This window comes from Tupaia chinensis, unplaced genomic scaffold, assembly GCF_000334495.1.
Source record: "Tupaia chinensis unplaced genomic scaffold, TupChi_1.0 Scaffold000503_1, whole genome shotgun sequence".
NCBI classification, from domain to species: domain Eukaryota; kingdom Metazoa; phylum Chordata; class Mammalia; order Scandentia; family Tupaiidae; genus Tupaia; species Tupaia belangeri.
In genome coordinates this window covers 2,277,675-2,301,725 of record NW_006160015.1, presented here as the reverse complement: position 1 = coordinate 2,301,725, position 24,051 = coordinate 2,277,675, and the positions used below count along the sequence as shown (strand labels likewise).

The 24,051-nt window shown below is 39.8% G+C and overlaps 1 protein-coding gene across 1 annotated transcript in view; it reads left to right on the top strand.

Annotated features, from left to right (window-relative positions):
• GPC6 (glypican 6) overlaps positions 1-24,051 on the top strand; it is a 1,323,196-nt gene that overhangs the window by 1,223,037 nt on the left and 76,108 nt on the right. Inside the window, exon 6 of the mRNA XM_006156610.3 lies at positions 810-953. Within this exon, the coding sequence (XP_006156672.1) occupies positions 810-953 (144 nt within the window). The remainder of the gene's footprint in view (positions 1-809; positions 954-24,051) is intronic.

The window sequence follows — 24,051 nt, the reverse complement described above, 5'->3', positions numbered from 1 at the left end:
TCTAACACAGTTTCTCCACAGGATTAATCACACCTTTACATGTATAGGAACACTAAACAGAACTTCAGCCTTATGCAAAGGAGCCATTTTAAAGAGTGAAATTACCAAGGAAAGAGCATACAAGTGTGGAAAATGTGTACTAAATAGACCACAGAAAGGACACGTGTTTCCAGGATGAAATACGAAAGCAGAACGTTGCCTGTGCAAACTCAGCTGGGAACATATATGTGGGGAGATTGTAAACTCTTGCTACTCTGCCCATGTCTAGAAAATTTTAGTGCAGCAGGCAGATTCACAAATATGGAATCTTCAAATAATGACGGTTAATGGTATAATATATGGTGAATCTAAGTCAGGGCATAGAGTTGATGACTCTGCAGCTGTCTTGGTAATTCTTCCTGTTCTATCAGTGGTTGTACTAGTTTAAATTTTAGAATTAGAGCTTATTGGAGGTTAGAATTCCATGAAAAATGTGAAAGGCAGACCAGGCAAGGGCACAGTGGTAGAATGCAACACTCTGTAAACCTGATCCACATGGGAAGGTTCTAGGTTTACGTCAGGAGACCTCTCTGAGTACACCTGGCATGCACCTGCCTACGATTATCCACAGCTGACCGAGTCTGGGGGCAGATCTTGGCCTTGGGACCACACTGGGGTGCTATCTCTCTCTGTCTCTCACTCATAGAAGAAATAAATAAACATTTTTAAAAATATGAAAGCCTTTGCACTGTGTTGCATGCTTCTGCATCACGATTTAGGAGGAGACACATTGTATAAGAGCTTTCCTGACCTTTCAGTGATTCTTTCAGGTCTTTCAGGGATGTGGCCAACCCAAGCCTGCTCCAGCGCTCAGATCTGCCCGCTCAGCTCCTGAAAATTTTAATACACGTTTCAGGCCCTACAATCCTGAGGAAAGACCCACAACTGCTGCAGGCACTAGTCTGGACCGGCTGGTGAGTACTCTCGGGTTGATTACCACAGTGAAGGCTTTCTGTTAGCAAGGTCATTCTTCAAATTTCCTTACAGGATTCTGAAGAAAAAGTTGGTTATAAAAGTCATCTCATTCTTATATCTGCTCCTGTTCATAATTAGAATATGGAAAAGTAATGGGACCTTTCTTTCAGATCACAAATTGGATTATTTAAGAAATCCTATACCTATTAATCCACTCATGCAAGGACCAAATTTTCAACTTCGTTCTTCTGAAATATTAATTTGAAAAAGAAGTTACCAGTTCTTTCAGACATGTAATTACAATAGCACATTCATCTGCTTAGGTTCTTTTCTTAAAATGGTTATTTATTCAGTTATGATAGTGTGACTTTATTACAACCTCCACTTATATGCAAAATTTCTTATCTGGAAAGCCTGGCAAAAATCCCAAATCAATGTCAGTAACACAGTTTTTTTTAATTTTACATGTCTTTAAAAAAGTGGAAATCTTTAGAAATAGTTACTCTCTGAGCTATTTAAATATGTGTCAGGAGACTGAATGGTATCTATCATCAAAACAATTTGCTAGAATGTAATCAGAAACATAGAAAACCAATTTTTGGAATGTGTTCTAAAAAACAAACTTTGCTATAAGAAACTAAAGATCATAATTCCAAGAAATACTGCCTGGTCATTTTCAATTCAGTATCTTCAATTTACAGTACTATAAGCCTTTTATAGACCTATAATTGTTTGTGCTGTTAACATTGCTTTGCCAATTATCTTGCTGTAAAATTAACAAATAAAACCCTTAAAATTATAAAACACTTGAACCACATTCGACTGTATCATATAAACTTAGATCTCAAAGGGTTGCTGGTTATGAAAATACTTTTATTAGTCACTCTTATAAAGTACTTTATGATTTTAGTTAATATCCTTCAGTAGGGTAGCACTCATACGATTAACTGGGCTAGGATTGTCTTCAAAGTAAGTACGTAAAAGTAAGTAAATCTCAGCATTTCTCTCTATAAAAATTAAATGTACTTACAACATAAAGGCAATCTTTGAAGCGTCCAAGGGATAGCAAAAGTCATTAACTGCCGACTTATGTTATAAATTTATTAGCAAATAAAACTTCCTCTTCAGTATAGGTTTTGGAAAAGGTATCATGGCAGTCACTGTTTCAACCTACTTTACCTTGCTTTTATATCTGTTCTCTTATCACAGTGTCAGTAAAAGTTTAAAATTAGTCACTATTTTATTTTTAAATAAACAAGTATATTCTGTCCAACGATTAGCCAATTGTTTCAAAGAAATGATGGTTTTCTTTAGATTTCGCTGTTTAGGTCTTACTTTACAAATTGCTTTGTGCATCTTTCTGACTAGAAGCACAAATGGTAAGTATAGGTTTGACCCTCTTTTTTTCTCCTATTATTTGACTCCAAGTTAGCTATTAGAACATTTCAGGCTTTTACAAATTATGTACGATCTCATTTAAGAACTAGGGTACAGGTAAGGTGAATAAGTTCCAGAGATCCAATGCACTAACTGTGCCTACAGATAAAATACTGTATTACACACTTAAAAATCTGTTCTGAGGATCAATCTCATGTCAAGTGTTATTACCATAATAAAATAAATTTTTAAGAAAATAACAGGGGTACCTAAGCACTCGGTTAAAATTGCATTGAATTCGAACAATGTAATGATATCCAAGACAACTACCTAAGCACTCGGTTAAAATTGCATTGAATTTAAACAATGTAAAGATATCCAAGACAATTAATTTTTTCCCTTTGAAACTGAGGAGCACAGTTTTTTTCTTATCCTCTAGAGAAATAAACATACACCCTTAAACAGGGGAAATAGATTTCTGAAAACAATATTTATGTAATTTAGCACAACCTAAGTATCAACATTTTGAGAATTTTGTGTGATGTTTAAAATCCGATACATATGAAAATTGGAATTCAAACCATCTCTAAAAGAACTTCGTTGGTAACTTTCAAAATGCCCCAAATATAAAAATCTCAAAGCATACTGGCAAACAGCAAAATGATTAAAGATCTTCTATTTTTATATACCTGAAAAATGTATTTTTTTCATCATTTTATTTTCTGAAAATAATTGATAAAGGTTAATCATATGATCATGAGTAAAATCCATGAACCAGACTGAGTGCATAAATATTTGATCAATAAGCCAATTTTATTTTATAACGTTCTCTGACAGCGTGTAGTATTTACTTCCTCATAGGTGTGGCTTGAGGCTCTAAGTGAGCATTGGGATTTTATTCATTTTTTATTGAATTAAATTTGAATCCTTCTCAAGTGGTAAGAATTAGCAATTTGTAACCCATAGCTAGACATAATCCACCAGGAGTTACTTTTCTCAGCTCTTAAGAGCAAGGGGCTATTTCTGCATCGAAAGGAGCTCTGTCTACCAAGGTTATTCTTGAGAGACAGGACTTAGGCCTCAAGCTAGGATCAGCCTCCGTTTGCAGCCATTGGCTCCCCCAAGACCTTCTTCCCTTCCAGGTTTAAGATAGATCTGAGCCGTGGGAAGGTGGACAGTTACCCAGGCCGGGCTGCTGTGCAAATTAGATGTGACCACCCTCAGGAAGGCATCTTGGTGAAGGATCCAGCGGGTTCTGTCCATGACAGCCCACTGGACTGTGTAAACAGGCTCATGTACCTACTTCTGTTTTAACTTTCCCCTCAAAAGATGTTTTCCAAATATTTATAAGAAGCACTGTGTCCCAGAAAAAGAGGCTAACTGGGAAAGATTTCCCTTAATTTCTTTAAGTGTTTCAACAGAGAAAAGTGTTTCGAAGGACAGCCTCCAAAGGGTACCCTAATCACCCCTCTTCTTTTGCTAAACTGAAAATAACTTACCTATAAAGCTTTTGGAGAGTTACTTTTTAATAGTATATAAATTAGTATTTATGGCATTAACTTTGGAATCTGTAGGTAAATGTTCTTATGTAAACTATTAATTATGTGGCTTGTTTTAAATATGAACCTCCCAATCCCAAGCTGGGCAAACCACTGCTAAATAAAGAGATTGGAAACAGAACTCTCTCTTAAAAAATACATTACCACTTAACCTCTTATTGTATCTATAAAGAACATGTCAATTGCTTTTCTCATTAGGAAACATTTCCATTTGTTCCTTGAAATTTATATGGGCAGAAGAAGCAGTTAAGGTAGTCAGATTTGAAAGAATGAACGAGTAAATTTGTTTAAGCTCAGCTGCTGATGGTAAGCCTACTCATCTGAGAATCTCCCAGTCCTAACGGTCAATAGCCTGGGTTTGCTGAGGACACAAATGCCATTAACTAATTCAGTTAGCAGTGTGTTCCAACCAACGTGTTCCAACCTTCACTTTAGCACCCCTCTGTCCCAGCTGACACTGTTAATGATTCTCAGTTAAGTAGGGCAGAGGCCTATTTGCACTGAGGAAGAGAATAGTTCTCTTCCTTTTTCCTTAAATTTATATTCCAGACTCTTAAGTAATTTAATGCAAAATTATGATTTCTTAAGAAAGTTTCAATTCCCTGGAAATAGCAAATACAAAAATAAATTCGCACAAAATAACTTGATTTTTACGATGAGCATACAGAGGCATTTCAAATGATCCTCTGTAAAAGGCAATTTGTTGTACGGTTCAGAAGATTAGAGCACAGCATTCTGTACATCTAGCTGCCAAGCATGTTTGGGCAGAGAGTCTCTGTGACTTTTCTCAAACCAATTCACTAGAGCAAAATATGCACTTTCAATTATGTATCTTAGAGGACTTTATCTTACCAAAATAAACATTTTTCAAAAGCCAGACTTGGAAGTTAACTCATCAAGTTGACGATGGCTTAGGTCAATTAATCTCCAGTAAGTATTCAACATTTTACTGTGTGTGTGGATTTTTCAAATATTCTACTGGTCATGCTGGGGGCATTGGGGGTGGGGGTGGGTAACATGCCAACTTACAGAGCTAAACGTTAAACCTGTGCTATGCTATTATGTATAGAATAATCTCTTTTTCTTTTTCCTTTAAATTTGTTTTCCTCTTGCTTCCCAGAGGACTGTCTGGAAGACAATGCAACATAGTGTAAGCATTGGTCTGCTTATTCTTTCTTTCGTCCCGTTTGTCTTTGTGCAGTCATTCTGGAGAGTTCCTGAGAAATTCCACTTCCACTTTCCCTTTCCACATGATCTGGAGTGAACTGAACCCTGCACATGCCCCGTTTGTTTAGCCGTTTCCTCTCTGCTTCCTATTATGGCTAACAACCATTTTGGTATTCTTTCCCAATGGCGACATTTTCCATCCAATCTTTGTGTAAGACTAGCTCATTTGATGGCTGATTGAAATTCTATCCCAATGTTCAGACAATGCCTAGCCTGCCTGAAAAAAACTAGCTCTTCCCTGATAGAATATATTGGCCTTTTTCTTCTTGGGCTGAGCGAATAATTACCTAGTAAGAAGAATGAGTGAACATCACCCTCATGTATAAGAAGCTAATTTTTCCATTAGTTGGGACATAAAGATTAAGGGGTTAAGAAATAGCTTGTGATATATGTTATTTACTCTCTGTGGTTTTTTTTTGTTTGTTTTTTGGGGTTTTTTTCCAACTCAAATTTCCTGATTTTTCTTAAGGGTTCAGAAAAGAACCATTAGATATTATTTACTCAAAAGTGGCTTATGTTGGGACTGAGGGCAAGGCCTGTTAGATTATCTTCTTTGACTTTTTATATCAACTGAAAGAACCGTCCAAATACTGTTTCATAGTGCTAACGTGCTTTGATAGAGACCTGTGCTCTACCAAGCATCCCAGAGCCCACAGAGAAGATTACTGTCAACAAGGGTTGAAGGTATAGTCATGCACTACACCTATGACATCATGGTGCCAGATGTCTGCCTGGCCTTAAATCTCGGCAGGAGTAACACTATGTCTAAAATTCCTCCTTCAAAATTCATTTGTTGAAGAGGAAATTATCCGGGGAGTAGTATTCCCCATTCATCATTCCAGCTCTCTGAAACCAGGGTGGTTTGAATGAGGCAAGGAAGTTAAGAGGTAAATCTGGCACAGGGACATTGTGAAGGGAAGACCTTGAGGGAGAGATGAGAAAGACAGGCAGCTGAAGGTGCCTGATTCCCCGTGGGAAATAGGAGGAGAAAGTCATGGATAAGACAAGTTTTGTTAGTTTGGTCCAGTGGAGATCTGGGGTAGCGCCAATTCAGATAGTATGTGCCCGCCCTCCCCAATACATATCCGTGAGATCTCCAGATTTTCCAGCAGGTGAGCCAGTCTGATCTCCTTATCTGGTGGTTTTCATGACCCTGGCAGCTTTTCCCCAGGAATTACGACTTCCTTGGACATACTGGAATGAACATAAATCGTAATATCCCCATGTCTGCTGGACTTCCCTGCTTGCCTCTTTGAATCTTATCTAAACCAAATAAATCAAATGTCTGTATGGAGTATGATATTCCAAAAATATACAGCAACTTTCTAAAATTCATTGGCATGTCATTGGCAAAACAAATGTATTATTGCGTGTATATGTAAGTACTTGGAAAATATCAAGATATGCACTTTTTTATGGTTCTGAAACAAAATGGATAAAAGCAACTAACATCCTGGCATCTTTTCCTGCCTGGTGGTTAATACCAGCTTCGGAGTAAAATGCTGGTCATAAAAATGCTCTTCTCTGCCTCTTTGGGGCCATTTTGGTGTGATTTAGGAAGTCTTGGTTGTAAGGATTCGGAAACTGTCTGTTGTTCATTTTAAATTGCCATGGCATTTCATTGTCACCTCAAAGGATTTTGCATCCGGCTAAATTCACTATTTTGCATTTCAAAAGGATGTCAGGCTGTATTTAAGAAACTGCTTTATTATCTAGAGCTTCAGCCACTGTGTTTAGGTGAAACTGATATCTCCTACCTTCTACCCCAAGCTAGATAAACACATGCACACACACACACACACACACACACACACACACACGCACACACCACCCCTCAAGTTTTTGCTTGGCCTCAACAGGAAAAAGTAAAACCTCAATAACAAGAGTAAACCAGATTCTCCACTTTAATTAGTTTTGTAAAGATAAATAGGTCAAGGCCAGATTGGCAACAAATGTATTATTGCGTGTATATGTAAGTACTTGGAAAATATCAAGATATGCACTTTTTTATGGTTCTGAAACAAAATGGATAAAAGCAACTAACATCCTGGCATCTTTTCCTGCCTGGTGGTTAATACCAGCTTCGGAGTAAAATGCTGGTCATAAAAATGCTCTTCTCTGCCTCTTTGGGGCCATTTTGGTGTGATTTAGGAAGTCTTGGTTGTAAGGATTCGGAAACTGTCTGTTGTTCATTTTAAATTGCCATGGCATTTCATTGTCACCTCAAAGGATTTTGCATCCGGCTAAATTCACTATTTTGCATTTCAAAAGGATGTCAGGCTGTATTTAAGAAACTGCTTTATTATCTAGAGCTTCAGCCACTGTGTTTAGGTGAAACTGATATCTCCTACCTTCTACCCCAAGCTAGATAAACACATGCACACACACACACACACACACACACACACACACACATGCACACACCACCCCTCAAGTTTTTGCTTGGCCTCAACAGGAAAAAGTAAAACCTCAATAACAAGAGTAAACCAGATTCTCCACTTTAATTAGTTTTGTAAAGATAAATAGGTCAAGGCCAGATTGGCTCTCAGCCTCTGCTGCAGCTGAATAAATTATGCCCCATTCACCCCAGCAAACAAATGGCTACTGCTCAATCCACTTCAGATTGTGAACTGCCCAGTCTTGTCTGAATCTGCTTTATCTATTTGCTGCAAAACCCCACTGAGACACCCCAGTTTCATTTTCAATAAACCCTTGGTAATAACAGCAGCAAAATGCAGTGAGCTTTCAAAGCAGAGAGAAAATAAAAATAAAAAACATTAAAACCAATCCACCCAACTTGTTCAGTCTTGGTGTCTGCTCTTCTCCAGGCAACATCAGCAGCATGTGGTGCAGGAGAGCTGCCTGTCACAGGCTTCTTTCCATTTAGGAGGCTTGTGGTTGATGAGACCCAAGTGGGGAATAGTGTAAGACACACATATAAAGTGATGGCCTAGCTCCAGGATATTCTGCTTATTCCACAGGCTTGAAGGATGCACAAATCTAATTCAGTGGTATGCTCTGTTGGAAGCCTGGAAAGTATGCCTGCTCCTTAGGTGGATAGCTCAGCTCACACCCAAGACAGTGGACTATTTTTACCTCCTCGAAACGCTATTCATTAAGGCATGTGGAAGAATAGTGAGACTAGACGGAGTGTAGACCTCTCTTTCAGTTCAGGCAAAGTTGTGTTTAATTGCATGGGGCTCTGCAGCAATGAGAAGGAAGAGTAATTGCCTCTCTGGCTGCATAACTCCCCAGGAGATGCTAAAGCCCACTTCACATCACTGCTTTAAGGCATGTCCAGAGAATCCTAAGGAGTCCAACAGTGAAATAAAGACATGTCACACAGTCTGAAGGAGGAAACTTTTGCACAACTTATAGTAAGTATAAGTAGACTGACTTCATTTGGCAGGTAATTTACCAACAAAACCATTTTCAACTCTGGGTGGAACTCTCCTTTATCTTTGGAAACGTTTAAGCAAGAGCTTTGGTGACCTCCATGTTATAAAAACAAAATGTTATGCTTTCAGACCCAAATTAGGACTCTTCAGGTTTTATATCTTTTCTATGGTATGTTGATATGCTTATTTTCCACTTCAGATTTTTAAATTACTTTCAGAATTCCTAGGTTTCAGTTAAACCCAAACTGATTGATGTATTCTCTAGGTATCAACCAATCAACAAATGTATTTACTTGCTTCTCTGTTGCATAGTACTTGGTAAAACTAGCTGCCATGTGTACTCTATGTCATACAATGTTGTTGGTGCTAGGATCATCAAAAGCCATGAGTTAGTATTTGCAAAAGACATTGCTTTTCAAATCAGTTAGACACACTGTGTCTAACTAATTTCTTTTCCAGGAAATAGTGTATACGGAGCCTCATAAAACGTTAGCTAGCAGTAAATGGAAATTTGATTTTGTAATCTAAGGTAGACTGCATTAGAAAGAATAAGTAGAAGTATATTTTCAAATGAGTAGTCATCGATTAAGTATGCAGATTGAAACATTAAACATCTGTAGTACCCTTGATAGAAGCCACGTCCACTAGCTCATTTTTCCCCCTTTAAACCAGAACTTTCCACCCAAATCTTCAACAAATTAAACAGAAACTTTGTTGTCAGTTGTAAACTAATCAGACCCATCTGCACACTCATTCACACTATCTGTCGTTTGTTCAGCTATGTAATCAAGGCTTTGGTGAGTTGATGATCAAAGTCTGAGTAGACAAGCCACGCTAAACTGCTCAAATCATACTTTTAAAAATATTTGTTCATGAGACACATCAGTTGACATAGATCTTTTATTAAATTATTGAACAGCCTAAAGAACCTTTTCCTTGTCATGGAAAATCTGTAGTAATTTTCTTCTCCTGGTTGCCTGAGATATTTGCGCCAGAACTCCCAAATGTGATGTTCATGCTTATGCGAGATAGAGCTGAAGAAATGGGATATTTCATAAATACCAGTTTTGATGTATAATCAATCAGCTTTTAACTGACTCTAGGGCCTATGGAATACATTTTAAAGCACTGGGAATTTGGCTATTCCCATAACATACTTGGACACTCTTTACTGCTAGCAATAAACCTCAGGCATAAACATTGTAGAGAAAACCAGATGAAAAGAAACCCGTGTGAGTGAAAATTGACTTCCCTTCATAAGTGTTAAAAGTAGAAAGATATCTGCAATACACAATAATTTTATTACTTAAGCTCTTCCACGCTCATTATCGTCAAAGACTCTGGCTTCATGGGTATTTTCTTAAACCTAAAAGACTGGCCAAGCTATTAAAAAATAAAAAGTCAGGGTGATAGTAAATGAACGAGCCTCTAGCAGCATCTGCGCTCTCGCTGGCTGACAAACACCTTTGCGGAAGTGGGTGTGTGTAATGTCTGTGGAAGCTTTTCCCAGTGCTACAGACGTGAGTGGGCTGGGCCAGGCAAGGCTGCACCTACACACAGCTGCCAAAGTGGCTCAGAACAAGTTTACTTCTTATTTGTGCCAACTTCCCATAGTGAGTTGGTTGTAGGTAGGCTGCACGTGGTCATTGCTCTCACTCCAGGACCCTGAGTGACGGGGAAGACTTGATCTGCGGCTTTGCCCATCACAGTGACAAGGAGATACAGAGAATGTGGCACAGTTAGCCATCGAGAGGTCAGGGACTGACATCCCTCTGTGTCTCACACAGGAAAGAATAGGGACATGTTAGTAAAAAGTAACATTGTCAACCGCATGCACATATGACTACAGAATGATTTTTGAATTGATTTAAAAATCTGTTTCATGGGACCAGCAGGTGGCATGGTGGTTAAGGGTGCTGGCGACTCCCATGTGGCTGACAGAGGTTTGAGCCCTGGACTTGGTGGCTTGCTTTCTCTCTGTCCCCCACTCTCCCACTCTGTCCCTCTCTGGTCAGATCAATAAAGTTGAATAAAATAATTTTTAAAAATCTGTTTCATGATTATTTTCAAATCAGAGACATTTTACATGGGGACCAGCAGTTGGCATAATGGCTATATCGCTGGACTCCCATGTAGTCGACCACGGTTCGAGTCCTAGACCTGGTGGCTTAAACTCACACCGAGTGCATGTGAGTGCATGCCCAAGATCCCGAGAAGAGATGGAAGAGAAGGCATTGCGGTGTGGCCATCCTCCCTGGGGGGTGATTTCTCGCTTCCTATCTCTCTCTTGTCTCTCTCTGTTTTTCTGGCAAGCACACGTGCTCTATAGCAAAAACTTCTAAAAAAAAAGAAAAGGACATTTTACATGAAAGAGAATAGAAAAATCATTCATTCCTGCACTCATATTTACTGAGCACTAATGTGAACTAAGTATATGAAGGTCTTCAAAAAGTTCATGAAAAATGTATATTATGAAAAAGTTATGCATAGATTTAAAATGTTTTGCACCAAAACGTTCTTTAATTCTATTTTCCATGAACTTTTTGAAGTGCCCATGTAGGTGACTAACCACATAATCAAAGAGCTCACAATACTCTAGGAAATGAGACAATATTAGCTATAATTCATTCAAACCATGACTGGTAAAGATTGCCCTGCAAATGAATTGACCCTTCTGTATGTCTTTGAAGAACTAACTATAAAAGAAAATTATTTTTAGAATTCTAATAGAAATCTAAGTCCCTATTAAAAAGGGAATATCTACATTGCCCTAGAAAACTAGCATCTCTGGTTAAGTCAGATTGCTTTTTACTTACTTAATTATTTCATTTATTTTTTTTCTTACCAGAGAGAGACAATGAAAGAGAAAGTGAGATATTAGCAGCTGGGAGATGGCCATGTTCAATCTCTTCTCCATTCTCCTCCTTGGACTTTGGGCATGGATACATACACAGGCTGGTGATTTCCAAGCCTCCAGGTCAGGACTTAAACTGCAGTCAGCTATATAGACATCCAGCAACTTAACCACCATGCCACCTGCTAGCCCTGAGTCAGATTGATTCTAACATGAGGTGCCTATTATGCCTACCAGAACTTTGAGTTCAATTATAATTGAACTAGTGCAAAGGAGTCCCATCCTAAATCTGAATGCAATGTCTCAAAAAAGAGAATATTGAAGTTGTCTCCAAGGAGTAGTAGAACAGACCATAGACAATGAGAATGAACAAAGACATTTTTTTTGGTGAGATTTTGGCTACAGGGAGCATATACTTGCCAGAGAGACAGAGAGACAGAAAGTGAGAAAGCACCTCCCAGGGGGGACGGTCACACCACAATCCCATTTCCTCTTTTCTCCTCTCGGGATCTTGGGCACACACGCACTCGCGCCCAGTGTGAGTTTAAGCTGCCAGGTCCAGGACTTGAACCACGGTCAACTACATGGGAGTCCAGCAACATAGCCATTATACTAACTGCTGGTCCCGTAAAGACTTTCTTAAGTCTGCTATCTGAACGTCTTTCAGATCCAGACAATACATATTTTCAGTGGGGCTTTGACACTGCATCTTGTAGGTGCTGTTCCAGGATGACTTCACATCGTGTTTGCTTAGCAAAGTGTTCCGCACTTCTCCTTTCTGGGTCAGCCTGGTTGGAGCAAATCAAATTCTCTCTTTCCTTCTTTTTCATATATCATCATTTAAGATCACCAAGAATTCGTGTTCTGGAACCTGCCCTTGTCTACTTTTACAATATCAGTTTATTTCTGAGCAGTCTTCTTGAAGAAGAACACTTCTTACAGGTTAATCAGGGAAATTGCACAGGCTGACAGCAACAGCAAACTTATTGATTGCGACGAAAGTCTCAGGAATGAGTGTGCCATTGGCTTCTATGTGGAATTATTTGCAAAATTGTAGGGCTTTGATTCAGCATTTAAAAATTACAATACAAATTCATAAATTATTTATGTGTAATGAGGCAGGAAACCAATGACTTTGTAAGTTTTATTCTAAGGGATTTTGACCTCAGAAAACTCCCCAAAGCAGACGGCATTCATTTCCGTGAAAAACACTCATCCCTGCACTTGAAAAAGCTGAGCATTTCCTTTGCTAGCTCTTTGCAGCTCCTTCTTGAGTGCTAGAAAAAAGGGGTAAACATGAAGCACATGAAGCAGCTATAGAACAGCTCTGGGAAGAAACACAGAGGCAGCAAACAGCCTTAATTGATCTCCTCACACAAAATCCAAAAACCCAGAGGCTATCTTTAGTGCAAGACATGTCCACACGAAAATGTTTCCAGTTATTTGGGAAAATCAAATCCTTTCTATACAAGTCTTCATGGTACAAGAAATATTTTATTAGGATTTTAATGGGAAGAGCCCAAGTGAAAGAATCTTCATCTTCTCTTTTATCAAAATTTCTTGACAAAATAAATATTAGGTCATCAGGAAAGTCATGATGTATTTTTCTATAGTTTTCTGTGCAAATATGCATCATGACTTTCTGACAACCCAATAAAATTCTAAGCTCTTTACAGTATTTTCATTTAAAAAAAAATCTCTTCTCCATGATTTTGGAGGGTGAAAAGTAAAATGAATGTTTAGGAATAGTTTTTGAAGAAGCTGAGTTGGTTAACTTAGATTACAATAGAACAAGGAAGATCTAGAACGTGTAAGTGTGTTTTGTGTGTGTACCTGTGCGCCTCTGTGTATGTGTTTCTTTTTTAAATATCCTGTATTCTTTTTACCCAGTAAGTGAACAACTCAGAGATTGTTACAATTATTTACCAAATTGTAGCTGGAGAATGCTACTTTATTTTCAGAGAGATTTTTTGCTATAGGGCCCATGTACTTGCCAGAGACAGAAAGTGAGAAATCACCCCCAAGGGAGGATGATAATGCCACAATCCCTTCTCCTCCATTTTCCTCTCAGGATTTTGGGCACACATACCCGGTGTGAGTATCAAGTAGCCAGGTCTGAGACTTGAACTACAGTCAGTCATATGGGAGTCTAGTGGTATAACCACTATACCACTGCTGGCCCCAAGAATGCTACTTTATTAAGGTCTGTGATCTTCCATCACTACAGTTTAAAATTCAGAGACACTCATCTTTCATGCATGAAATGTGACCATAATATCCAGAACCTACCATAGCCTGCCCTCACAATTATGCTCCCATAGAAAAAGGCCAGTGCTCAGCTTCATGAAAGAAGAGAAGGAAGGGAACCAGCAATTAGCGTAATGGCTATGTCACTGGACTCCCACGTAGTCGACCGCGGTTCGCATCCCGGACCCGGTGGCTTAAAACTCTCGCGTGTGCGTGCGTGCCCAAAATCCCAAGAGGAGAATGGAGGAGAAGGGATTGCGGCGTGACCATGCCCCCTGGGGGGTGATTTCTCGCTTTCTGTCTCTATGTCTCTCTCTGTCTGTCTGGCGAGCGCACGCGCCCTATAGTGAAAAACTTCTCCAAAAAAAAAAAAAAAAAGAGAAGGAAGAACATAGGATAAAGTGATCCTTTTCATGGGGTCTACAGTGGTGGCTCAGTGGTAATGCAACACTCTGCAATGCTGGACCCACATGAAAGGTCCTGGGTTCACATCCCAGGGTCTCCCTGTACCCTCTGGATGCCTACCATGTCCATGATTCAGGTTGGGAGATAGATTGCATAAAGACTCTGTCGGGAGTTTTCTCTCTCTCTCTCTCTCTCTCCCCCTTTCCTTCTCTCCCTCTTGGAAGAAAAAAAAAATTTAAAATAAGTAATAAATTATGTGATCCTTTTCAGAACAGGCCTGAAATTTTATGCTGTGTTTTTACTGTTCAATTTTTTTTGTCTGCTTGCTCTATCAATTACTAAGAGAGATTTCACTATGCATGTAGATTGACCTGTTTCTCCTTATAATTCTATTTTAGTTTCTTATGTTTCAAGTCTAAATTTATATTGATAGTTACTAATTTATCTTCCCTGTAAACTGAATCTTTCATTGTTATATAATGATCCCCTTTCTCTGTTAATATTTTTCCTTAAAGTCGATTTCTTTCTGATATTAATAGTTGCACCAGATTTTTTTTATTCAGGTTCATTTGACTACTATATCTTTGATCATATCTTTGTTTTTAACGTTTCTGAATTTGTATGTTTTATGTGTACATCTTGTAAACATAACACAGCTGGATTTATCTTAAAATCCAGACTAATAATCTTTGTATTTTTTGGGGGGGGAGGAGGTTTTTTTCCTATAGGGTGTGTGCGCTCGCCAGACAGAGAGAAACAGAGAGATAGAAAGCGAGAAATTACCCCCCGGGGGGACGGCCACGCCGCAATCCCTTCTCCATTCTCCTTTCAGGATCTTGGGCACACACGCACACGTGCCCGGCGTGAGTTTCAAGCCACTGGATCCGGGACGCGAACCGCGGTCAACTACATGGGAGTCCAGTGACATAGCCGTTATGCTAACTGCTGGTCCCTCTTTGTATTTTTTTAAAAAGAGAGTGTTACTATAGTGCATTCACTGGAGAGACAGAGACAGAGAGACGGAAAGTGAAAACTCACCCTCCCGGGGTGGACGGCCACACCACAATGCCTTCTCTATTTTCCTCTCAGGATTGGGGGCACGCATGCTCAGGTGCCTGGCATGAGTTTCAAACCACTGGGTCCAGGACTCAAACTAAGGTTGACTATGTGAAGTCCAGCACTGTAATCATTATGCCATCTACTGGTCCCAGTTTTTGTATTTTTAACTGGAGCATTTAGTTTATTTAAATGTACCCAAAATGCTGATATGATTGTTCATTTTTTCTATCTCATTTTGTGGTTTCTATATGTGTCTCATCATCTCATTATTTTTCTTTCCGTGTTTAGAATCTAAATACTTTATTCTTTTAATGGTTGCCCTTGAAATTTTACCATGCATCCTAACCTTTCAAAATCTGAGTTTAATCAATAAATTAATATCTTTTTATCTTTATTTTACTCTGGAACAATATAGGAACCTTAGAATATTGTAACTCTGAGAATTTGCCTTCCAAATTATATGCTATTACTATGGGATAATTTAGTTCTACATTGTGTATGTTTTTAATCTCTTCTAAGATTTTAGGCGATGATGATGATGATTTTATAATAAAATTTTCGTAGAGAATTAGCCGTATTTTTACTGCTATCTTTGGTTATCATTCTCCCTTGTGTAAAACAACCATGGTGAATCATCATCTCATGTATCAACTTGCGGATGTAGTCTGGCGTACATAGCATAGGATTTCCATTACTAAGGATTTGACATGAAACTGTCTTTGCCCTCATTTTTGAAAGATATATGTGCTCGATGTGCAGTTCTTGGTCAACAGTTGTTTTCTCTGAGTGCGCGGATGCTTAAATTAAAAGTATTCTAGAAAGTTCTTTGTTTCCGTGGTTGCTATTGAGAAGTCTGTGTCAGTCCCTCCTTTTGTAAGTAATCTTTATTTTCTTTCTTCCAAGCGACTTTTATACTCTTATTGTTCTGTCATTTCATTATAATATGTAGGTATAGATTCCTTGAATCCTGTGATTGGTTTCTTTCATTATTCTAGGAAATTGTAAGCTAATATCTCTTCAAGTATTACTTAAACCTAATTCACTCTCTCTGTACTCTTATTTCATAACTAAATAGACATATTAGACTTGCTTTATTCTCTAGATCTCTTAACCTTTGTCTCTTGCTACATTCACAATAATTTATTTGGCTCTACTTATTATATCTTTCTTCTGTTATATGTAATTTACCATTACATCTACTCACTGATGTTTTTAACTTCAATAATGATATTTTTCATTTCTAATTTTTTTGCAGATAAACTTGGTCCTACGTTTAATAGTTCCTTACTACTTACCACATTTTTAAATCCTATCTTTCAATGTTTAAATAGTTTGATTTTATATTTTGTGTCTGACACTTCTGATACCTGAAGAGTTTGATGGTCTCACCTGGTATTCTGCAGGCTCTTGCAAATGGTGATTTATTTCCTGATATATGTTATGTTTTGTTGGTTTATTTCTGTTGATGTGTGTGTAGATGTGGATGTGCATTTGTAAGCTTATGTTTCTTGCAAAACTTAATAGAATGTCTTTGGGGCCTGTGTTGAAGGGTATTTCAATTTCACTGTTATACTGAGAATTTATGCCTTAGAATCCCAGCTTTTTGTGGTAAGGTGGTGTTACAGGCTCGTCACCTCAGGCAAACTCTACAATGTAATCTGTTCCTTCTCCCACCCTGCAAACCTATTCAAATCAAAGCTTAAACTCATCTGGGTCTGGGAAATGTCCTTAAGGCAAAAGTCAGACTCTTATTCTTGTTTTCTTTTCTGGGTTTCCATTTTTGCTTAGTTTTTGGCCTTTGAAGATTTACTTTCTTGCCAACTCATTGACCCCTTAAAATATATTTTCTATATATTTGTTTTAACTGACAGAGGGTGTGTGCACTCCCCAGAGGGAGGCAAAGAGAAAGGAGGGGGAGGATCCCTGGTGGGGTATGTGTCATACTGCAGTGCCTTCTTCTCCATTTTACCATCCTGTTGGGATTTGGGGCATGCATGCACAAATTATGTGTGTGTGTGTGTGTGCAAATACACTATGTTTTTCAAGCCATAGGGTCCAGGAATTGAACCATGATCAGCCCTGTGAAGTCCAGCTCCCTTGACAGCTAGGCCAGCGGGTCAGCCCTGTTTTTCCATATTTTATGTAGAAGTGTTAGTTGGTTTGAGGGTCAGTCAGTTTTCTATACTTTCCATTAAATGTACAGAAGAATGCACCCATAGGTATGTGCAAGGTAACTTCCTTCAATAACTATGTATTAAGATCTTTTGACTTAGTGAAGCTTCATATCACACTACATAAAAGCCTCACAGCAGTTACTAAGTTGATTTCTCTGTTTCCAATAAGTATTCTAGGAATCCTGTTGACCTGGACCATATGGTAATTGGTCCTGTTGGTTAATATCGTTCTGGGTACATCCCTAAACTTCCAGTCCATGAAGTTAAAGTCCTATTCAGCAGCTTCAAAGGTCCCCAGACCTGAGTCACTGACCTCACCCACCACTGGCACACATTTCACTCCAAGACCGAGGCTCTTACTGCTGCCAACATTACCAGAATTCTTTCCGTTGGGTTTCTTTCATGAGTAACTTTAACTAAAAGACATCATCAGAGATATGGAACTTCAGGAAGTCAAACTCAGGTACCCTTCACCTGTCTCCTTGCAGGCACCTGGAAAAGTCCTCCTCCATATGCTTACCAACCCTGGCCAGTCAGACTAAAAGAATACTGAACAAAGAGTAACTGGGTAGCTCCTTGGAATATCCTTAAAATGTTTGGAGGTCAGGGGGGTCATGGCAGAATATCTTTCATGGGCAGTAGGTCCCAGACAACTACTCAATTGCTTTTGTAGAATATTATGCTGCCACTGATGGTGATTACTATGTGACAAACCCAGTTCAAATACACCTTTATCGTATTTCACAGCATACGCATAATGACAGCAAGTATAACAAAACTAGATTTTTCTTCTTAATTCACTAGAAGATGCATGCACCTGCAAGCGTCTGCCTCTGACAGACAGTAGGCAGGCATGTGTAGAGAGGGAGGAGAATGTTTGGCCTCACAAAATCTCATGTGGCTTGGGAACAGCAGTTGGTGTAATGGCTATGTTGCTGGTCTCCCATGTAGTCGACTGCCTTTGGAGTCCCGGACCCGGTGGCTTAAAGTCACGCCAGGTGCATGTGCGTGCGTGCCCAAGATCCGGAGAGGACAATGGAGGAGAAGGGATTGTGGTGTGGTCATGCCTTCAGGGGGGAGTTATTTCTCGCTTTCTGTCTCTCTCTTTCTGGCGAGTGCATGCACCTTATAGCAAAAACCTCTCAAAAACAAACAAACAAACAAACAAACAAACAAACAAAAAACTCATGTGGCTCAAATAAAGACCACGAGTCTGAGAAAGAAGCCAAGCCCACACAGAGCAAAAGTGTTGCTTTTCCGTACTTTCCTTACTCTTCTGGTCCCTTCAAACCCCACCAGGTGCAGGACCCCTTTTTCTTTCTACATGGAACAGCATAAATGCCAAAGCCAAGGTCTTGGAAGCACACAGAGTTCAAAATTCTGACTGTGATCATGAGCAAATTATTTAATCTCATCTCACTTTCTGGTGATTATAATAATGCCACAAGTTAACATGCACAAGTTAAGTCTAGATGTTGTTAATAATAGTGATAATAACAGTGCTACCAATAATGGATTAAACTTAGGTGTTGTTATTACTAATCATATTAATAAACAAGAGCATGTATGCTTAAAGATTTTAATCATTTAGTGGGTTTAGGACTTTCATACAGTATTTGTAGATAACCGCCTTTGTCCCAGCTCCTGGTCTTTGCAGAAAGTACTTCAGCACTTAAGATGAGATAAAGCTACCAGAACTTCTCTGGACACTGCAAGCTAATGCGGGCTCCAAGCATTGGTTGAATAAAGTGAACACTGGCGCTTCTAAGATACAACCACCTAGCAAGATCACAGTGAAGTCCCAGGGTGAACTTTTGAGAAGCTGATCAGTTATATGAAAGTGTTAAGGAAAGAAACACTAGATGGTAGATGAAAATAACCTCGAGGAAGGACAGAGTACAGAAAGGCGAGGGAGTTACCGTGTCTCCAGCGACTCATTTCTGCAAGCAGAGACAGGCTTGTGGCCTCGTCATCACCAAGGACCACCACCGAAAGGCTTTTTTCAAAAAATGTTCAAGCCAGGCAAGGTAGGACTACTGGCAGAGGACGTGAAGAACCCAAATTAGGTGACTGAATTGGATGTGAAAGTGAACAGCATTCGAAATAGCCTTTTTACAAATTCACTTGAAGGTGAATGGAGGGACAGTCACCAACGATAATTTAACCGTAAAATGATCAGTGCTCTGTGAGTGGATTTGACTATGGGGAATGACAAGAAGAAGAAAAAGAGTCTTGCTGCTATTTTTATCTTCCCCTCCCTTGACCTCTCTCCTTTTAAAAGAATAGGAGAAGCAGACATACAAAGTGAAGATTTATGATTACAAAGAGAGTAGGTCAGACTCACAAAGATAAGGGACATAGGAGCCAGAATGAGAGCTCAGACTTCTCATGTCCATCCCAGATTGATGTCCACCCAGTGGTCCCTCCTGCCCTTCTTACAAAATAGAATGCAGTTCCAGATTGCAGCAGGATCTGCTTAACAACCCATTCTAGCTCAGCAAATAAAAAGAATGCTCCCCCTTTGTGAAGCGCTTTAGAGCAGACAAAGGGTTTTCACACATCATACCTTTGCAAAGCTGGAAACAACTGGAACCAGCTATTTGCTGTTTCCCTTGAAGGGACTCCCAGGGCTGGTTTTCTGTTTCCCAGGAGCCTAGTATTACAGTCCTCTTGGTGTCTGTGATGTGTTTACTGCCCTCGAAGGTCAAGCAAGGGGTGAACGGGCATTTAGCGGGTTTATTGCTATTATCTCTTCCTTGTTGTCCATAGTACTTTCGTGGGAGCCTCTGTCTGGAAAAGAAAGAGGGAGGGCGGGAAGCAAAGAAAGAGGAAGGAAGGAAGAGAGGGAGGAATGAGCGAACAAACGAAGGAAAGGAAGACTTTTTCCTCCAGAAACCAGGGCTATTTTTAGTGTCCAGAGCAACTTCATAGACATCTCTGACAGAACCTGGAGAGGAGTGTTCTCCCTTGTGAGCTGCTAACCGCAAGGGAGTGAAGAACGGGTCTTGGTGAGAGGTGGGGGCAGAGGGCAGCAGCGTCTGGACGTCAGTGACTATGGTGAGCATTTCCAGAACATTACATCAACGAACTCTGTCTTAAGTTTGCTTCTCATTAAATCGCTGTCATATTCTCAAAAGATCATGGGAATTTGGGACTCAAGGTCCCTATGTCGTAAGCTCTTTGTCTTTTATAAGGGTATTATCAGGTGAATTGTCTTAGGTTGAACTGATGATTAGGAGTAAAAGCTATGGCTCTATTGATTTAAAACGATAAGAGGCTTTCAGCACAAGTTATTGAAAATGCTTGTGGGAGTTGTAAAAAGCCCCTCCAGGATTACTGACTTTTGGTTAAAATCCTTATTACATATTTTTGTCTTCTGTGTCTAAATTATTGCATTATCTTGAATTGAGGTCAGCTCCTTTTGGACCTTTTAAATCAATGTGACTTAAACAGCTCTTTGATCTACCAGAAACACCAGAGCCATATTTGGCTTTGGGCTATCTCATGCCAACTCTATAAACAAGACCAATTTGTTCAGGTGCACAGCCAAATGACAGAGTACCCAGAAGTCTCATCCCTAAAGGTGTTCATGTAGCCTCTTGCCCCAGCATGAATTTGCACACATCCCTCAGGATGGTAACTTGAGGAACAACTGAGCCACACAGCCTTGAGCCAGCCTTGCAGATTTGTCCTTGCTACCCAGAAAACACAACTAAACATATTTGCTCTGCATTTTGGATCCTTAGAGTTTGCAGGGATGTTAAAGTCCATCTAGTCTCTGGCACTCTCACTTTAACAAAGGCACTGGAATCCACTGGCTTAGTGCTAGGAGTTTTGTTTTATGGGGCCAGCAGGTGGCATGATGGTTAGACCGCTGGACTTCCACATGGCTGACCATGGTTTGAGTCCTGGACCTGGCAGCTTGCTTTCTCACTTGCTCTCTCTCTCTCTCTGCCTCTCTCTGGTAAAATTAAAAGTAATAATTATAAATTAAATTAAATTAAAATATTACTTTAAAAAAATTTTTGCTTTTGTTTCATTTTTTCTCAGTTCAATAATACAGAAAGTAATACATTTTTTTAAAAAAAAGATTTTTTACCATAGAGTAAGTGTGCTTACCAGAGAGACAGAAAGAGAGAGTGACAGTGAGAGGGAAAGTGAGAAATCACCCCCCAGGACAATGGCCACTCTACAATCCCTTCTCTTCTATTCTCTTCCCAGGATTTTGGGCATGCATGCACACATACCTGGTGTGATTTTCAACTCACCAGATCCAAGGTTCAGACCATAGTCAGCCATGTGGGAATCCAGCGCCTTAACGACCGTGCTACCTGCTGGCCCCAATGATGCAATGATAGTAAGCATGTTTTTAATTCTTTTTCTTCCGCTAAGATCAGGAATTTTGAATACACACACACACATGCACACACACACACGAAAATTAAACTTGGAGTCACTCTTTGCTATCAACCAAAAAGATGGATTTTTTTTTTTAGCAGACTTTATTTTTCAAAGAGTGGTTTTGGGTTCACAGCAATATTCCTGTTCCCACATGACACATAGCCTCCCTCCTTGTCATAGGATGGTGCATTGGTTATAACTGCTAAACCTACATGGACTATCCTTGTCATCCAGGTCATTTTAAATTAGCAGCTAAGGGGAACCAGCAGTTAGCGTAATGGCTTTGTCGCTGGACTCCCACGTAGTCGACTGTGGTTCGTGTCCCGGACCCGATGGCTTAAAACTCATGTCGGGGGCGTGTGCGTGCGTGCCCCAGATCCCGAGAGGAGAATGGAGGAGAAAAAAAGGGATTGTTGCGTTTCCATCCCCCCTGGGGGGTGATTTCTCGCTTTCTGTCTCTATTTCTCTCTCTGTCTGTCTGGCGAGCGCAGCACGCGCCCTATAGCAAAAGCCTCTCCAAAAATAAAACAAAATTAAATTAAATTAAATTAATAAAAAATAAAAAATAAATTAGCAGCTAAGAAGAATTCTATCCAATGTGTTCCCTTTTCCAGTAAAAATATACAAAAGGTGCTGGCACCCTGGTAAGTCCTTTAACCTTTCCTATTTAGTTAAAATGAGGCTGGAAACGGAGGAGGATGAGCAAGACAGATGAGCGAAAGATTTCTGTGAGTGGAGATTTCTAAGAGCATTGCAGCTCGCAAACGCAGACATTCTGTGAGTAACAGCAATTATGTCAGAGTCACTTGTTCCCTCCTCCTATGAGACGATCTAGGGATTCAAGTGTGGGAAAATGAGAGTCTACCTTGCTGTGATTTTTATCAACAACAATTTCTCAAGGGATTTCCACAACAAAGTCATGTTTGTAGTTTAGCGTCTACCTACGCCAATGTAAGACAGCAAATATTCTCAGTGTTCCTCTGGAGCTTACCAAGTCCAAGGCAGAGAGAAGAGAATTCGTTATTTCTTCCTCCACGTGCGTGAGTTCATGCATAATTTTAAACATCAGGACCCATTGCCCTTGCTGGTGTTGGGCTGTTTCTGTAGCTAGAACAGTTTTACTAGCCGTGTCTGTGGAGGTGATTTTTCCCTCTGTGTCAGCAAGCTGCATGGTGGACAAGACTTGGGACTGTTGGAATCTCGTGGAGATGATTAATGACCAAGCACGTCTTCACAGATGTTTTCTTCTTCTCGGTGCTGTAGCCCTCTTGCATCTCTTCCCCAGCTCCCCTCTCCTCCTGCCTCCTTTGCTCTCCCCACTCCCCCATTGCTACCTCACAGCTGTGACATCTCTCATGAAACTCTAGGCCACAACACAAGAAAAAAGGTGTTTTCATATCACGGTCCATTTACTACGGTCAGAGCAAAAACAAAAGCAAAAGATTCTAAAAATGCCAAACACTTGGAGGAACATCTTGCTAAAATGATGCTTCAGTCTGACCTCAGACCCCTTTTTAAGATTTTCACTGTGAGAGGAACACATAGGTGGTCACATTGACTGAAAATACAGATTCGGAAGTGAGCTGGTTCTTTTCTCTTGTGAGAGGTTTTCTGTGTGTGTGGGTTTTTTTAATTATGAATAGAAGCTGTGATACCAAGTTTAAAAAAAAAAATCACTGCTTCTTATAAAATTGCATCTAAGTACAAATAGCTTCACACACTTCTCTCTTTCTTTTTTGTTTAGTTTAGTTTTTGTTTTGTTTTGGTTTTGGGTTTTGTTTTTTTAGCAGAAGGCATGTACACTTACCAAAGAGAGAGAGAATGGAAGAGAGAAAGAGCTCCCCAATGGGGTGTGGTCATGCTGCAATCCTGTCTCCTCCATGTTTCCATCTTGTTGGGATTTAGGGTTCATGCAAACCTAGTGTGCTTGTCAAGCCGCAGGGCTGAAACTTATGCAGTGGCTAGCCATGTGACATCCAATTCCCCTTAACCCCTGGGATATAGGGCCAGCCCAGAAGCTCCCTCATTCTAAATAACTACAGGACAGAGGAGTTTACCTGAAAGATTTTCTACCTGTGAGAAGTAGAGCCCTATTGTGTAACTGGGGAGGCTAAAACTGACTTCTCCTTCCCTGAATACTCACCCTCTCTCCTGATTTTCTTGGGAGAGAGAATACCAAAGAGTTCAATCTCCTGCTTCCTGGAGATATACTGCAAAGCCAACAGCTGGAGGAAGGTCTGTTGCTCTTGTCTCCAAGGGCCCCTCTGCCCACTGGACCAGCATTCTGAACATGTGGGTCTTGGAGCATCTATATCAGACACTTAAGAAAATACTGATGGGGAACCAGTAGTTAGTGTAATGGCTATGTCGCTGGACTCCCACATAGTCGACCACGG